The following is an 18,049-nucleotide window of genomic DNA, read 5'->3' as shown; positions in this document are numbered from 1 at the left end:
TGAAGAGGAGTAGAAAATGCAATGGGATTCATGGCAGGGTGAAAGGAAGGTTGTTCACAATATTTCAGGAATCAAAGAAGCATTTATGGCAACCAAGGAGAGGCAAGGCTGGGCATGGACCGAGAGAACGTCAGGTTCAAAGATGCAGAGGTGGGAGCTCCTGGGGCACATTAGGGAAGATGAGGAGGACAGGAAAGGCAGGGACACATTGTGGAGAGCTACAATGCTGGGAGAAGAAACTGGACTCTAGTTCCAGGCAGCACGGGGCCCTGCGAGGTCTTGCCTGGGAACTTGCCTGAAACTTCACAGAGAAAAGAAGTTTGGTACCCATGCAGGAGTGTCTTGGCCAGGAGGCAAGGAGGCAAGGGACAAATTGTGACTGCCCCAGTGCTGGGGGAAGATCTGGGGTCTGAACTGGAGGCAGGGGTGGTCTCAAAGGAGGAGGGAGATGAACCCGAAACACTCATTGGACTGGGATGGGAAGCGAGTGGATGGAGCAGAAACCAAGGGGATTTTGAGGCCCTGCTTCCACCCAATGATTCACAGGGAGAGTAGGGAGTCAGAAGGAAAGCAGGTGGGGGTAGTCCCTTCTCTAGGAGCTGCAGAGAGAGGCTCTGAGGCCTCCCCACAGTACAGGAGCTGCAGCCCCCTTCTGTTCCCACTGGAGTTGCATTATGTTGTGCACAAGGCAGGTCTGGCCTCTGAGGACAGGCTGGCCAAGGGCGGGCAGGCAGGCACGTAGTCCTCCTGGCTTGCAGCCACCAGACTCACAGGCTTCCGGGAAAGGCTGACAGGGGCCGCTCTGTTCCTTTGAATCTGAGAATATGTGGCTGGGGAAGCCTAAATTAATTAAGTGATGCTGAGGCCCTGAGGCCCTCCTGAGGAAGCACACAAGGGAGGGGGCAGTGAGGACAGGGTAAGCTGCACCTCCTCCCCCAGTATTGGAATCCAAGGAGGCTCAGGAGCTACATTGGAACGAAGCCTGCACTTAAGTGCTTCCAGGGAGACAAAGAAATAATAAATCAAGAGCAAGTGCCCCGCCCACACGCCACCACCACCACCATCAACCTGCTTCTCCACAGAAATAAGGCCGTTTCACATCTTTGGGACCAGCTGCCTCCATGAGGCAACAAATGGCAAGGCCCTGGAATTGACTGGGCCCATGACCTTCTCAGATAAGAGGCCAAGATGGGCTGATGACTTCCTCCAGAGCAGCGCCCCTCACAACTCCCTCAAGAACATACACAAACACTAGACACAAGCACAAGTGCACAATGGCTATCTTTCCACCTCCTCCCCAAGTTGCCGTATACCAAGATTCAGTGAGCTCCAGTAAGCTCCACTATGGCACTAGTCCAGCAGGGAAAGGACCTTGTTCTAGCAGACTGAGGCCACAAGTATATTCAATGGATAAATTGAGAAGAAAGATTGCCAGCCAGAAATCACCATTCTGTCTCTATCCACACAGAACAATAATAATTAAGCTCCTCCTAAGTGTTAGGCATTGAGTTAGATACTTTCAAATAAGTGGTCTCATAATCTTCATTCATCCCGGAACAGGATGGCATGGTGGCTGAGAGCTGGATGCCGGAGCTAGAAAACCTGCATTTTAATTCTATCTCCACCACTTGTGAGTTCTCTGACTGTGGATAAATTACTGTATCTCAGTGTCCTTGCCTGTAAAAGGGTAATATGAAGGTTGGTAAGAGGATTAAATGAGTTAATGTTTGTTAAATGCTTAGAATGGTGCCTGGCACATTATAAACCTGTCGATGTGTCTAATAAATAAATTTCTTCCTTTATTTATTCAACTTACATTTAGTACGAGATACGTACTCTGTAGCAACAGTTCATACATCTGGTTGAGAAAGGAGAGAAAAAAAAATGCTTCCATTTTCTCTGATAGGATTGGATGGGAAGTTTCCTTTTGCCTGTAATTTGCACCCAGATAGAGGAGTCTCCGGAAAGGACTTTACCAAGAGTTCTGGTAAAGAGGAAGCCACTGGTGCAGGAAGATGGAGGGGCGGTGCCCTTGTGGGAGGCTGGTTGGCAAGTGGTAGAACCGGGGACAGCACCCTGGACAGCTCCCCGCGCTCCAGAGCAAGAACGGAGGTTGTTTCCACCTCCCACCAAGGCTCGGGTCCTTGCCTTGTGCCGAGGAAAAGGGTCCTCACCTCCCTATAATTCCTGCACCCTAGTCCTTGGGCCTGCTGATGGACGGGAAAGGAGGGGTGTTGCCTTCTGAGCTGGAAGTTGGAGGGTGAGCAAGTTCAGCATCCCTAGGGCCTCCGTAGGGAGCCAGCCCAGGACCTTCCTCCTGCCGTGGATCTTCAGCTGCCTCTCTCCCCAACACTGCCAGGGTGTGGCCACCTTGCAGATGGAGCAGCAGAAGCACAACGAGGCACAAGGGACAGGGAGGGAGTGTGAGGACCACAAGACGGGTCTCACAGCCTGCATTTAAATCCAGGCTCTACTGCTGGGATCTTGGGCAAGTGACCCAGCTTCTCCACGCCCCTCTTCCTCGTCAGTAAGACAGGGGCAATAGCACCTACACTGCAACAGGACTGAGTGAGTGTTAAATAAAACAGCACACACAACACCCCTGGCACAGTGAAGTGCTTAATAAGTGAGTCTGTTTCCTGCCATGGGGGAATGAACGGAGGACTGGAGAGTTAGGGAGGAGCCCAGAGATACCTTGCCTTCATGCTCAGGAACAGCCATGAATCCTGTGGCCAGAGGGTTGGGAGACCGGGTCTGCACCATAAAGGCCCTGGGAGAGTTCCTCTTCTCTAAAATCCCACTGTTCTTCAGCCCCCAAACACAAAGCTTCTGCTTTAAACCCCCACTTATCTTGGTCAGGGAAAACAATATATGCATAAATAAAAACGTTCAGCAAGCTGGAAGACTGTCCCTTTAAAAGCCTTATAATGGGAGAGTCAGAAGAGGCCAGAGGTCTCAAACTCAAATGACTGGAGAGACACGCAGGTGACATAAATGTGTGAAGCCAGCTGCAAAGAGACTTCGAGGAGATGGAGAGTGTGTGTACTGACTAAAGCCCTTCAAATAAAATTTAAAATCATTCTCTCACCCCAGAGCCCTCTGCAGGACCCATTTCCCCTCAGAGCTGCAGCAAGGGAGCTCTCTCCCCTAATCCCTTACTTAACAGAGACCAAGACTGGAGCCCAGAAAGAGGCTATGACTTGCCCAAGAGCCACAGAGCCCGGCCTGTCCCCATCCTGGGGCTCTTCTCCTCCCTCAGGCACAGGGCAGTCGGCCACTGCAGAGCAGCATAGGCAGCTCTTTTAGTGGAAGAGTTTCTCTTCCACCCCTGGGTGCCTGGGTGGGGGAGAGACTGGGCAATAGGTGGCAAGACCGCTGTCTCTCACCCTGACGCCCTGGTCTCTATCACTTCTCCCCACGGCCATTTCAGGGACAGAAGCCAACTTTCTGATGCCCTCCAGGCCCTCCACCAACCAGCACAGAGCCTGGAATCACAATACCCACCTAACCAGAGGGACTAGTCAGGAAGCCAGGGTGCCTTGTACTTTTTATCTGTTCTTCGCAAGACCCACAACTGGGAAATGAAGACAGTAGCCCATTTTACAGATGATAATAACTACAGCAAGCACTTACATTGCTCTTACTATATGCCAGGCGCTCTCAGCAGTAGGTACTATCATCCCATTTTACAGATAAAGAAACTGAGGGATAGACATGCCAAGTAATTTCCAGGAGGCACTCTAACTAGTGAGCGTCAGAGCCAGGAGCCATCTCAGTGGTTTGTCTCTAAAGCCCAAGTTCTTCGCCCGGCATCACGGTGCCTCCTTGGGATGGGCAGCAGGTAGGGGAAGCAGCTGGATCTAATGCTGGCTTGCCTTTGAGGCTAGAAAGATGGGAAGAATCCTCTCTGACTCTGGAAGAGAGACAAACTGTCATCTCAACAACACAAGTCTCCCACCCTCCGCTGCCTCAGCCTCTCTCCGGCCAGCCCGCGGCCTGGAACACGGACTCAGTGTGCCATCTAGGGCCAACGCTCTTTAGGGGAGGCATTAGGGCGGCTCAGCTTGTCTGCTGAGAGCGGGGCCCGCCCTCCAGGAAGGTGAGCCTCCCTCGAGCCTCTGATGGGAGTAAAGCTGCCGAGTCCTGACTCGGGAGGGGCGCGGCGCCCACGCGGGTTCTTATACTTCCAAGAGAAGACCCCAGCCACATCACTCCCAGATCCACCCGGGACTTGAAAGCCGCTCTGGAGATTGGGAGGTGGGGGAGGGAAGGGGGCGGGGCCTCGCAGGAGCGGAGGGAGGGCTCGGTCTAGGGCGCAGAGGGCCTGGGAGGAGTTAGAGTTGGGGGGTGGGGGGAGGGAGAGCGGCGGGCGCGGGTATGAGGAGGGATGGAAGAAGAGGCGGAGCTGGGGGACCCGGACAGTTAAAACGGAAAGGGGGAGTACTGGCTGGGAAAGGGTGGCGAGGCAGTGCGGGAGGATAGGAGTGGCAGGGCTGATATTTGGGGCCTTGGGTGGGGGCGAGGCGACTTCTCCCCTCATCCCCAGATGCTCATAGTCTGGAATTCTCTGCTATGACATTCTCCGGAAGGGCCGGTCTGTCGGAACCGGGTCCACCAGTTTCTGCGCCTCCCCCTCCCTTCCCCGGGGTGGAAGGGGCCAGGGGGCGTGGCCAGGGAAAGGGTTGGGGGATCCATACCCGGCGCCCCTCCAGTCACCACCCCACTTTCCAGCTTCGAGAACGGATGGATCCAGCCGCGGCTCACCTCGGGGGCTCCCTGCCTGCTATGCGCCGAAATCCAGGCTGAGACGGAGATCTGGAGCCCCCGGCGCCCCCCTCTCCCACGGGGCCGGAGGAGAAGCGGCCGCTGCGCGCCCCCTTCCGAGGGGAGAGGAGCGGGCGCGGACCCCGCGGGTCCTAGAACTGGGGAGGCGGAGAACCCGCTCCTCGCGCGGTACACCCATTTTCAGGGGCTTGGCCAGGACTCTTTCCGCACCAAGACCCCTTCCTGGGGCTTCCAGCTTTGGCGCATCTGGGGAGGGGACCCCCTCCCGGCCGCGCCCCGCCCCCGGCCCCCGCCCCGCCGACGTCGTATTAGCATGAGCGACGCAAGTGGCCTGGGCACCACTCGGGGGCCGAGACTCGCAGCGTCACAGCCCCGAGTGTAAAGGAAAAAAAGAGTAGGCGGCGGAGGAGGAGGCAAGAGCCGACGCGAGGGGAGGGGAGAGCGGCGGCGGGGCCAGCGAGCCGGCGGGCGGGCGGCAGCAGCATGCCCCTCGGCCCGCGCGGGCGGCCTCTCAGCGCTGCGGGGGCGGCTGCGGGCGCGCGGGAGGCGCAGTGCGCTCATCCGGCCCCGGCCCCTCGGCGAGCCCGCCTGCCCTGACCGCCCCTGAGCCCGGCGGCGGCGGGTGCGGGCCTCGGCTCCGAGCAGCGGCGGTCCTTCCCTTTCCCCCGGCGCAGGGCCATGAGCCCTGCAGCCACCTGAGGCGCGGGGGCCGTCGCGCGGCGCCGACCGCGACCCCGAAGTTCTGTGCTCTCTTCTTTGCACTGCAGGCGCCGGCGCCCGGCCCCGGCGGAGGCGTCCTCGGAAGAGCGGCCGGGCAGGCGCCATGGAACCGGCGGCGCCGGCGGGCCAGGCCCGGACGGCAGCCACCAAGCTGTCGGAGGCGGTAGGCGCGGCGCTGCAAGAGCCCCGGCGGCAGCGGCGCCTGGTGCTGGTCATCGTGTGTGTCGCGCTTTTCCTGGACAACATGCTGTACATGGTCATCGTGCCCATCGTGCCCTACTATGTCGCCCACATGCACGGGAGCCCCAACCCGACCACCGAAGTGCGGGTGCCCATCCTGCCGCCGCCCACTCCGGCCAATACTAGTGCCGACATGGTCAACACCTCAGAGTCCCCGACGGCCGCGCGGCCGACCCGGTCTGCCCCGCAGCCCCACGTCCCCACTGAGAGCGAGGACGTGAAGATCGGGGTGCTCTTTGCCTCCAAGGCCATCCTGCAGCTGCTTGTGAACCCCCTGAGCGGGCCCTTCATCGACCGCATGGGCTACGACGTGCCGCTGCTTATCGGCCTGGGCGTCATGTTCGCCTCCACCGTGATGTTTGCCTTCGCAGAGGACTACGCCACGCTTTTCGCCGCCCGCAGCCTGCAGGGCCTGGGCTCGGCCTTCGCGGACACGTCCGGCATTGCCATGATCGCGGACAAGTATCCCGAAGAGCCCGAGCGCAGTCGCGCGCTGGGCGTGGCGCTGGCCTTCATCAGCTTCGGAAGCCTGGTGGCGCCACCCTTCGGGGGCCTCCTCCACCAGTTCGCAGGCAAGCAAGGGCCCTTTCTGGTGCTCGCCGCCGTTTCGCTGTTCGACGCTGTGTTGCTGCTGGCGGTGGCCAAGCCCTTCTCGGCCGCGGCGCGAGCGCGAGCCAACCTCCCTGTGGGCACGCCCATCCACCGCCTCATGCTGGACCCCTACATCGCCGTGGTGGCTGGCGCGCTCACCACCTGCAACATCCCCCTCGCCTTCCTGGAGCCCACCATCGCCACGTGGATGAAGCGCACGATGGCAGCGTCCGAGTGGGAGGTGGGCATGGCCTGGCTGCCGGCCTTCGTGCCACACGTGCTAGGCGTCTACCTCACCGTGAGACTGGCGGCGCGCTACCCACACCTGCAGTGGCTTTACGGCGCGCTGGGGCTGGCAGTGATCGGCGCCAGCTCGTGCGTAGTGCCCGCCTGCCGGTCCTTTGCACCGCTAGCGATCTCGCTCTGCGGCCTCTGCTTCGGCATTGCGCTGGTGGACACGGCGCTGCTGCCCACGCTCGCCTTCCTGGTGGACGTGCGCCACGTCTCGGTCTACGGCAGCGTCTATGCCATCGCCGACATCTCGTATTCAGTGGCCTATGCGCTCGGGCCCATAGTGGCGGGCCACATTGTACACTCCCTTGGCTTTGCGCAGCTGAGCCTTGGTATGGGCCTGGCCAACCTGCTCTACGCGCCCGTCCTGCTGCTGCTGCGCAACGTGGGCCTCCTGACGCGCTCCCGCTCCGAGCGCGATGTGCTGCTGGATGAGCCACCGCAGGGTCTGTACGATGCCGTGCGCCTGCGTGAGCGCCCTGTGTCCGACCCAGACGGCGCGCCTTGCAGCCCGCGTGGCCCCTTTGAGGAGTGTGAGGACGACTACGACTATTACACCCGCAGCTAGCAGCCCCGCTCCTCCTCCGGGCCACCCACCCACTCCCCACCCCTCGGTCAAGGTGGCTGCTCTGTGAGCTCACTGGCCAGCTCAGGCTCAGGGCCCGCCCCCTCCAGCGAATACCCCAGCCCCTCCCCTGTCTTGACTTCCCCTGCGGGGATCCCCTCTCCATGACCCTTTCTGTGTCCCTCTCCTTTTGGTCCAAGGGGGCGTGGAGCACAGAGGCACGCGAAGCGATGCGCTCCTGACAGAGATGAAGGGGACCGTGGGCCGCCACCTCGGGGCTCCCCTGTGTAAAGCCATGCGTCTGTCTGTCTATCTTTCCTTCGTACCTCCCAGTGCCAACTTGGCCGGCCGCACCGCGGTGCCTCCGGCTTGAATCAATAAACCATGTCTATCTGAGACCGAGTCTCTTTACTATTGGGGGTGGGCAGCTTGGCACAGGGCCAGCCCGAGGGGAGGGTGAGCCGGATCTAGCCTCAGTCCAGGTCTCAGCTCGGTGGGCACCCGGGAAGCCTGTGGCTCTTTTGCTACTTGGAGAAGGAGCTACGAGAGAAGCAAGTCCGACAGGGACTCTCACCCACGGACACCCTGGTGCACACACGCCCCCCGCGGCCTGCAACAGCCCCGCCCTCCCAGGCCCAGAGCAGCGCCCCAGGGCGCCGCCCGGGGGAGCCTGAGGACCCGCTCCCGCCGGGCGCGCTGGGCCCCGCCCCTTCAGGACACGCCCTGAATCGCCACAGAGCCTGGAGGCGCCGGCCTGGGCTTCCCTTCGAGCCGGGCATCCTGTCCCGTCCAGGCTCCAAAAAGGAGTAGAGGCTGAGCTGTTTCGGGCAGCGGAAGGAAAACCGGCCCCATCTTTCAGGGCCCCATCTCTGGAAACGGGCGTGTGTGACGTGTGTGTGTTCGTTTTAGAGAACCAGGTTCTAGCCTACGAGGAGTAGGGGAACAGTTGTGGGTGTGTCTGCTGTGTCCCAGGCCGTGCGGGTCTGAGTCCCGACTGGATCTCTGAGTGAAAGCAGCCGCTCAGGGCTGTCAGAGAAGTCTCCCCACCTTGAGTGTGGGTCCCAGGAGCCCCAGGCCCTCGTTTGTGCTCCACTCTCTGTCCTGAAGCCCTCGGCTAGATGATGGCCGCAGAGTCCTCGGACTCAGCGAGGAGAGCTCGCGGTATTGGGGTACGCCTGTGTATTAGACAACGCCTGTGGGGGTCTGCACTGCCAGTGTGTGCACGTCTGCTCTCGGTCTGCTTGTCTACTGTGTGTGTGTTGTCTGGGCAGGGTCTGTCTTTGTGGGTCTGTCTGTGTGTTTTCCTGTGTGGGGTGGAGGGGGGGATGCTTTGTCTGGAGGGAGAGTCGAGTGTCTGCCTGTGACTGCGTGTCTCTAAGCATCCCCAGGTCCGTATGCCCCTCCCAGCATAGTGCCAGCAGGGATGGGGTGGGGATAGAAAAGGAGGGAGAACCTGCAGTGATCAACAAACAGGTTTATTATTATTATCATCATCATCATTATTATTGTGAAAGAAGTTGTAGTAGGGTTGGAGCCTGGCCTAGACGGTGGGGAGGGCACAGATTTCCCCAGACGCAGCCCTCCCCTGGGTTCTGCGCTGCTAGCCGAAGCTAGGATAATGGGGCTGGGGGAGTGCGGGGACCGGGGAAGGCTGGGCTGGGGACAGTGGGCACAGGCGGGGCAACGTCCTGCACCCCCTTCTCAGGCCTGGATTCTGCCTCCCTCGCACGAGCTCATCCGGGAAGCCGTCCGAGCAGGGGCGGGGGGCCGGGAGGTGGTGGTGGGGGGCGGAGAGACAGAGGACGGACAGGGAGAGACACAGGGGTGGGGCTGGGAGAGGGAGGAAAAAGGAGAGACGGGAGGGAGGAGGAACAGGAGGAAGGAGAGAACAGGCGAGGCCGGCTCGCCCTCAGCCAGTCGCGAGTCCGCGGGGACAGGCGACGTCGGAGGCTCCACCACCGACAGAGGCGGCAGCCCCCACCCCCGCACTGCTGACGCGTCGGGCGATCCCTTCCCGCTCACACTCGGGCCCGCAGTCCTGCTGGGTGCGGTGCCGCGGCGGCGGAGGCGGCGGAGCAGAGGAGAGCAGGTGAGAAGGGCTGGGCTGCCGGAGCGCAGCGGGGGGAGCCGAGGGCTGCAGAGCGAGGCTCCGTCCAGGGACCGCGCCGGGGCCGAGACGCCCCTGGACTCGCGGAGTCCTCCGAGTCCTGAACGGCAGCGGCCGTCGGGGGACCACCAGGAGACTGCAGGATTCCCTGGCTCTGGTGCTTCCCCACCCAGAGTGGGGGCGGGGGGACCGGGAGCTGGACGATGAGAAGTTAGGGGGAAAGGACTTGGAGAGGCTTGATCAGCAGGGCTCCGCGTGCGCATCCACACTTCTCCCGGACCCTCATCTACTATGTGCCAGGGTCTGCACTTTCTGTGCCCAGTCGGAGGGTCCACAGGTCTCACCCCGACCCCCTTGAAGTGCCAGCGCGCAGAGGCGGGAAGTGGGGAGCAGGCGGGGGCGACAAGTGTGAGCTGGGTCGCAGGGAGTCCCTGGGGCGCGCAGACAGCCTGTGGTGCCGGCGCTGGGCTGGGGTTGGGCCTCCAGGGCAGAGCAGAGACCCCTCCGGGCAGCCTTCGGAAGGGAGGCAGGCGGGAGCATGGATTGGAGGGCACCAAGCAGACGGACGGAAAGACACATGCACACATACAGCCTCTAGGCGCTGGCCCAAAGCCCGAGGAGGAAGAGCATCTAGCCGGCCATGACCAGGTCCTCCCCTTTGGCCCCCACGAAACGATTCTGGTTCGATCTGTTGCGCTCTCCGAGACGTGCGGTCTCCGAGGCTTCGCTAGTGTCTTCCCACTGTGATGCTGTCAGGGGGAGGGCCAGAGCAAGAGGAGGCATCGGCTGTCAGGGCCTTTACCAACCTGACCTTGCTCTCGTAGGCCCCACAAACCCTCCCGCACTGGGGTGGACCCTCCCCTCACCTGGACGCTGCCGCTTCCGCTGTGCAGTGGGTAGGGGCAGTCCCTATGCTCCACGCCGCTGGCGGATCTGGGGACCGCCTAGTCCGGAGTGCTCCGGCGCGGTGCGTGCGAGGACTCTACATTCTCCGCCCAGCGCTTCCAGGCAGCCCCAGGCTCCTCCACCCCTGAGCCGGGTCCATCTATCTTTTTGAATGTTCTGTCACTGGATCAACTACTCCTCGCGCCCAGCCCCGACTTGGGCTGTGCCAGTTTAGGCGTGGGGGTGGGAGGGGGTGGTGGAATTGGCTGAGCATCAGCTTTAGGCTCTTGGGAGAGAAGAGAGGATGGGAGAGTGGAAAGCAGGTGTGTGTGCCTCTGCAGGCTTACACTAAGGGGGATCTCTGAGGATAGAGACTGGGCTCCACTGGCCTTCAAAACTGGTCTTTGCCTCTCTTGGCCTGCCTCACCTTTGCTACTCCTTCAAAATTAATACATCTCTCTCCAGGCTGAGTCAGGGGGTCCTTAGGGGCCTGGGCTGCCCAGGTTCCCTGTATCACCTCCCTCAGCATTCCCACGCCACTTATGCTGGGAGCCTGCAGACTAGAGACTGCCTAAGTTACAGCCTGTCCAGCAGGGTCCTCCCTGCCTTGACCATAGGCCAGGCTCCCAATGAGTGCAGAGTGCCTCCTGGAGCCCAGAACCTCAAGGACCTTGTGTTCCTTCCTGCATTCCTGCATTCGTTCCTTGTACTCAGCTCTGGAGTCCTCCTCCATTCCAGGCACCAGGCTAGGTCCCAGAGATGAAGCGCTGAACACAGCAAGTATGGTCTTGCCCTGGAGAAGCTCACAGTCTAGTGGGAAACAGAGGTGGGTTTTTTTGGTATAAAAATATTTTTATTCCTCTTTTTTAAATACCAGTATATATTTAAGATATTTAACATGATGTTTTTATATACATATATATAGTAAGATGCTACTACAGTGAAGCTAATTAGTATAAGCATCTCCTTACATAGTTACTTTTGTGGGTGTGGGTGTGTATGTAGTGAGAGCACCAGAAATCTAATATGAATTTTTTTTTAAAAAAAGTTAATCTGTACTTTCAGACGTCAGGATGGTGATTACCTTTGGGAATTAGGGAAGGGATAGTGATAGAAAGGGGGGCATAAAATGACATGAGGGACATTTTGTTTCTTGACTTGGGTGCTGGTAACATGCTGTCTTCACTTTGTGATGATTCTTTGAGCTGTCATTAATGATTTGTGCACGTTTGTACTTTGGCAAATACTGTTGAAAGATCCAAAACAACAGCAGAAATAAAAAGTAAATAAAAGTATTGGAAGTAAAATTGAGAAGAATCTTCCAGAAAACTGAAAAGAAAAAGAAATGGGAAACAGATGAGAATGGATAAGAAAATAGGAATAACAATCCAGACGATTCAATCTGTCTGGAGTTCCTGAAGAGAGAACAAAGGGAAAGAGGGATGTATTTCTTAAATAATATTAAGAGAAGAAAGTTTTCCAGAAGTGAAGAAAAAAATTTAAGAATTCTTACCTGGTGTTAAGAACAGTAAATGAAAATAAACCTACTCCAGGTCACATTATTGCAAAATTTCAGAGAATGATTAATAAAGAGAAAATAGTAAAGGACTTCATTCTTCCTTTCTTCAATGGGAAAGAAAATGATTTATATACAAGATTTGAGAGGCAAAAAAGCATCGTGCTTTTCAGTAGCAATCTATTGAGTTGTACCTCACTTAGAAATGTTCACCCAGTCAGAATTATGAAGTGGGGAATAAAATAAAGGCCTTTTCAGACACACAAAATCCCATACCCTCTTCCTCTGGAACCTATAGAAAGCTGTGCAGCTTGTACCAAATAAGGGCATATAAGCAGCAAGGAGTAAAATTCTGGCTACCAGACATAGAACAGAGGAACTCCACCCAGGAGAATAGAATAAGAAAGAGCCAGAATGACAACTTTTCAGAACTGGAGAACACCCAGTCTAGACTGGAGCAGAAAGATGAAGTGACTCCAGAGGGAAATCTCCAAGGAAAGGTGTGTGTGTGTGGGGGGTGTGTGTGTGTTATATTTGGATTTGCATAAAATGTTCTATAATTTTGATGGAAAATTTGGTAAAAATAAGTGATGGTGACATAGAAATACAGTTATGTGAATGTTGAATATTGATTTAAACAACTGGAGGGAAGAGAGCTATCTTTATCTTCCCTAATAGGAAGTCAATTTTATGTCTTTTTATGTTTTTATGATGTTAATTAGTGTTCTTTTACTTCCACTCAAACAACTCCCTTTAGCATTTCTTGTAAGGCAGGTCTGGTGGTGATGAACTCCCTCAGCTTTTGTTTGTTCAGGAAAGTCTTTATCCCTCCTTCCTTTCTGAAGGACATCCTCACTGGATGTAGAATTCTTGGTTGACAGTTATTTTCTTTCAATATTTTGAATATGTCTTCTCATTCTCTCCTGTAGTGAAGTTTCTGTTGAGAAATTCGCCAATAATCTCATGGGTTTTCCCTTGCATGTAACTTCCCTCTATTCTCTTGATGCTCTTACAATTCTTTCTTCGTCTTTGACTTTTGACGATTTAATTATATTGCGTCTCAGTGTAGCTCTGTTTGGATTTAACCTATTTGGTAACTTTTGGGTCTCATGGATCTGGATGTCCATTACTCTCCCCAGGTTTTGGAAGTTTTCAGCCATTATTACTTTAAACATATTTGCTGTCCTTTGCTCTTTCTCTTCTCCTTCTGGAATTCCCACAATGCAAATATTGTTTCTTTTCATTGTGTCCCATAGTTCCCGAGGAATCCTTTCTTCAGTCTTTTTCATTGTTTTTCTTTTTGCTCCTCTGACTTGGTAATTTCCAATGTCCTATTCTCTAGGTTGCTGATTCTTTCTTCCGCATGGCCCTGTCTACTTTTGAAACTCTTGTTGAATTCTTCAGTTCAGTTGTTATTGTTGTTGTTGTTTGCTGAGGAAGATTCACGCTGAGCTAACATCCATTGCCAGTCTTCCTCTTTATTCGCTTGAGGAAGATTTGCCCTGAGCTAACATCTGTGCCCATCTTCCTCTATTTTTCGTATGTGGGATACATCCACAGCATGGCTGTTGAGTGGAGTAGGTCCACACCCAGGATCGGAATCTGCAAACCCAGGCCACTTAAGTGGAGCATGCAGAAATTTAACCTCTCAGCCCTGGGCCAGCCCCCAGTTATTGTATTTTTTAACTCTAGGATTTCTGTTTGGTTTTTTTTTTTTTTTTTGGATGGCTGCTATTTCTTTGCTGAACTTCTTGTTTTGCTCTTGCATTGTTTTCCTAATTTGGTTTAGTTGTCTATTTGTGTTTTCTTGTAGTTCACTAAACTTCACTAAGAGGATTATTCCAAATTCTTTGTCTGACTGTTCATAGATCTCCATTTCTTTCAGGTCAGTTATTGGAGCTTTATTAGTTTCCTTTGGTGACATCATATTTACCAGATTTTTTGTGATGCTTGATTCTTTACACTGGTATCTGCACATTTGAGTAATTGGACTCCTCTCCCAGACTTGACAGGTTTGCTTTGACAGAAACAGTTCTTCACCAGTCAGCTCAGTTTGGGTTTCTGAATGTGTCTGCTAGTAACATCCTTGGGCAGGTGGGGCCTGCTATTATGGTCTATTCTGGAGGCAAGGCAATGGTTTGAGCTCTGAGGATGGTGTTGGGGGTGTGTGCCACCAACTGAGAACAGTTAGATAGGACTGCTGACTTGGTGCCCTACCCAGGTGAGGCTGTAGGGTAGGTTCTGTATTTGCTTGGATTCTCTGGTCACACTCACTAGATGATTGAGACTGGGTACTACACACAGCAGCAGATGGGACAATGAATGATCTTCCCTGCAACAGGGTGGGACCCAGGGCCCATACGGCTCATTGTTTTGCACTTCAAGTTCCCTGACCGAACAGAGTACTGGCTTTGCTCTGCACACTTTCAGCTCTGCCAGCCCACCTCTCAGCTTGATTCCTGCTGGGCTGTACAGCTTCCAGTTGTCACCAGCCCTTCTGGTCCGATGAGGCTGAAAGACACTCTCCACAGCAGGTGGGGCTATGTCACAAGTCCCTTGCCTGGGTGGGAGGAGGAGGGCCACTGCAGGCTACTCTCAATTTTCTAAACAGGTTCTCCAGTTAGGAGAGGTGGGGAGCTACCCTCAGATTTCGCTAGGAATTAATCCCCCTGCCTGTGTGTAGCATGGGAAGGCTCCATGCCCAGTACTGGCTTTGCTCTCGGGGAATCACCTCTGCCCACCCACTTCTTGGCACAAAAGCCACTGGACCACACTGCTTCCAGGAGTTGTCACCAGCCCTTCTGGTCAGATGGGGCCAGAAGATACTCCCCACCGTGGTTGGGGCTGGGATTCAGCTCCTTGCCTGGGCGTGGGTGAACTGGGCTCTAGGGTCAGCAAAACTCCTCGCTTGAGGATCTGAATCAGGCAGGTCTGTACCCTGCCTAGTTCCCTGGTCAGAGTGCGCCCCCGGCTCAGTTCTGCAGGTGAGCAAAGCTGCTGATTGGGATTATTACATGGGCACTGCAGGTATGAACTCAGTCAGCCAAGATCTGTGCACTGGTTGTTGCATGCCCCTCTCCCCTTCTCCATCACAGGCAGATTCCCAGTGGTTGAGCCCCGCAAATTCCCCTGCAATCCCCATGGGGAGACAGCAGAGTAGGGGCTCCCACAGAGTGACCCACAATGCTGGAGGAGGGCTGGATGGCCCTCCTGGGTTCTTGGGAAAGAGAGATTTTAATCTGCAAAGCACGTATCTATTGGATCTTGGGCAATAACAAAGCCAGTGCTCTGCCAACCATCCCTCATGGGTCTGGAGTGGGCAAGCCCAGCCCTGCTCCCTCTCATGCTGCCCTGGGCAGGTCAGTTGGGCCTTCGTGACAGCAGATACCAGCTGGAGGCTCACTTCTGGCCCCATCCTCTCCTATTTGGGGGCTCAGAAAGGACACCGTGGCCAGAGGGGCTGGTCTGGAGGTCAGGAGATTGGGGCCAGGCCTATAATGAGGCCTGCATACACTGCTGTCTAGCCCTGGCCCCCTTACAGGGTGGGGTCATACTGGAGAGGTGAAGGGTCCATGGTGGGTCCATGTGGCTGTTGTGTTGATGCCTCCCTGCTTCTTGGTCCCCAGGTCTGCACCTCCGCTTCTCCAGCCAGGAGTCCCCAAGATGCCCATCCTGGAAAAAGCGCCCCAGAAGATGGCAGCCAAAACTCCCAGCAGTGAGGAAGAGCCTGTGAGTGACTTTTAGAGCTTTCTTTCTCATCCCTGCTCTCCCCACATACATGCCCTGCTTCCAGAACAGTCCTAGTGGCACTGTCCCCCAGCATTTACCTGGCCCCAGCCTTACACTCTCCTGGTCATGAGGCCCAGGCTGCAGCCCTATCCTGAGCCTGCTGAGGAGCACGGGAGGGTCTGGAGGGGCTGGGAGTGGCTTCAGGGGTGCAGAAGGAGTGCAGACAGCCACACTTCCTAACCCTCAAGGCCAGGGAGAGCGCTTGACCTGGGCCAGGTTCTCTCTTTTCTCCCAACGCTTCCCCCTACAAGTTCCACTTTCAATGGCCTTGAGCCCACTGGAGTTGCCTTAAGGTGTGGCCGAATTCCCTGCTCTAAGCCTTGTCACATCCCAGCCCCAGCTGCTGTCCCTAGTTCAGCCGGGAAGGCTTAGGCACCATCTTCTCCACTGGCTTGAGACAATGCCACCTCTCCTTGAGCAGGTGTCCTCCCTCCACACCCAGACTCACCTTCTGGAGTGACAGAGCAACACATCTGATCTCCAGGTTGTTGCGCATGTTGGCTCCTCTGCCACACTTGTCTTCTTGACACTTTCTTACCCTCCTCCCCGCCCAGGCCTTCGCTTGAAACCCTAATCAGAACCTCCTGGCTTCTCCTCATGAAGTTGCTCACCACATTGTCCCACCCTCTGTAGCTGACAAACCTCTGTCGTTGCCTCTGCTCCATGGCACATCCCTCCCTTTGGACTGTAGCTGCCCTCAGAGCAGCCTTGTCTCTCCATCATCCCTGAGTCTGGCCCAGGGCCTGCCTCACAAGAATGTCTCACCTGTCCAGGAAACGTGTATTGACCTGAGAGCCCAAGGTCCAAAGACCTCACTAGTACAAGTCCCTGCCTCTGGCCTGGGGTATGGGCCAGAAGCCCATGAGAGTCTGGGAGGAGCCTGGAGACATCTTGTCAGAGATTCTTGCCTCATTCTTTTTAACTCGTCACTGATTCCTGTGACCCAGGCTGAGTCCCAGGGCACTGCCAGAGCCCCAGAGAAGGGTGGCTCATTTCTAGCAGGGGTTCCAGCCAGACCTGCTGGCACTCTTGGCCAGACCACCAGCTTGGCCTGGGCTTTCTGTAGGTGCTTTCTCCATTACCCATCACACAGACCCCCAGACCCCAAGAGAAGGAAGAGAGAACCAGAGCGGCTGGGTTGGGAGCCTGGACCTGGCTCTCTGGGAGTGGGCTGAGCAGCCTGGCATGTTGCCCAGATCCATCCCTGAGTGTTCCCCAGGGGCAGAAGCAGCCCATAGTTGGCACTGATATCCTTGTTCCTCCCCCTAGGGCAGCGAACTCTAGAGACAGGCTCAGGCAGGCAGAGGACTCCCGTTCATTCATCAGCTTACACTCACACGGTCCATGGCTGCCCAGGGCTACCGTGGGGGCTCCAGCCTGTGCAGCAGCAGACGTAGAGCAGAGGCAAGCTTTCAAAAGGCCGCCTCACTCTGCAGCCCACCTGGGGTAGAAATTCCCTGCCCACCCCACCGCACAGAGGAGGACCCCCTGAAAGAAGGCAGCCCACTCTCTGCCAGCTTTGTACAAGTGAAGCAATAATATGAACAGTCTGGATTTCCAATTGTGACCAGCTAAATGAGTGAGAAGGAAAGGGAGAGGATGCAACAGGGAGCGGGAGAGACTGACCAAGGAGGAAGGAGCAGAGTGGATGTTGGGTTAAGACTGATTTCAGGTCCCAGCTCTGCCACCAAATTGCTGGGTGACCTTGGACTAGTCCCTCCACTCTCTGGGCCTCAGTTTCCCCATCTGTAAATGGGACAACAATCCCTGCCAGGCTAAGCCATAACATTGTTTCACATACACGTGAGATCCCTGGGTAAAGAGCTGGTAAAGTGGGCAGCAGAGGGCCCAGGCAGAGAGGACAGTGGAGGGGGCTTCTACTCAGGCTCTCGCCACACTTGGGGAGACCCCAGAGCTTATGGGTTTCCTCTTAAGAATCCCTCTAGAGGGATAAGGAGAGTAACGTCATGACACTTTATGATGTGCCCATTTGGGGCCAGTTGTTTCTCTTGCTTAATTCTCTCTGTGCCCTTCTCAAGAAAGAATTGTTATTTACGTCCGATGGATGAGGAAGGTGAGGCTCGGAGAGATTAGGAGAGGAAGAACTTCCACTCCACTCCCCCTTCCACCCCATACCCATGTGGACCAAATGCCCCTTCCTGGGTTTTATACCTGGGAGGGACTTACTGAGGAGCCCAGGGCGTGTGTCACCTTCCCAGGACACACTTTGCAGAATTCTGGTCATTAGGGCACGCAATGAACTATGCCTCCCTCCATCTTTCACCTGTCTGAATCTTTCCATCCGAGTCATAGCCTTTGGGTCCAGAGATCAATTGGGTTCTGGACACCCAGCTGGAAACAATTCCTAAATTAAGAGTGACCAGCAGCCAATGTCAATAACAAGACTATTTCACGTTAGCCCCATTCTTTATGGTTTATATGCACGTTCACATCCATGATCTCTTTGATCCTATGAGAGTTACAAGTTATTACCCCATTTTACAAGGGGGAAATTGAGGCACAGGGTTAGGGGTGGTTTGCTTAAGATCACACAGCTGGT

General features: G+C 55.7%; 2 protein-coding genes across 3 annotated transcripts in view; both read left to right on the top strand.

The window, feature by feature from the left end:
• The first annotated feature begins 4,472 nt into the window (after window positions 1-4,472).
• SLC18A3 (solute carrier family 18 member A3) lies at window positions 4,473-7,581 on the top strand. The gene has a single exon (XM_014830464.3). The coding sequence runs from the start codon at window positions 5,609-5,611 to the stop codon at window positions 7,193-7,195; it is 1,587 nt and encodes a 528-aa protein (XP_014685950.1). The 5' UTR covers window positions 4,473-5,608; the 3' UTR covers window positions 7,196-7,581.
• Window positions 7,582-9,154: 1,573 nt separating this feature from the next.
• Window positions 9,155-18,049, top strand: part of CHAT (choline O-acetyltransferase) — a 55,832-nt gene continuing 46,937 nt past the window's right edge. For both annotated transcript variants that reach the window (XR_011496497.1, XM_044759320.2), the window contains exons 1-2: window positions 9,155-9,281; window positions 15,327-15,429. Coding sequence is in view for 1 of the 2 variants with exons in the window: in XM_044759320.2 (XP_044615255.2) it covers window positions 15,364-15,429 (66 nt within the window). In the remaining variant the exon portion in view is untranslated. The remainder of the gene's footprint in view (window positions 9,282-15,326; window positions 15,430-18,049) is intronic.

The sequence above is a fragment of the Equus asinus genome, chromosome 2 (assembly GCF_041296235.1).
Source record: "Equus asinus isolate D_3611 breed Donkey chromosome 2, EquAss-T2T_v2, whole genome shotgun sequence".
In the NCBI taxonomy this organism is placed as follows: domain Eukaryota; kingdom Metazoa; phylum Chordata; class Mammalia; order Perissodactyla; family Equidae; genus Equus; species Equus asinus.
This window is presented reverse-complemented; position numbering and strand designations above follow the sequence as displayed.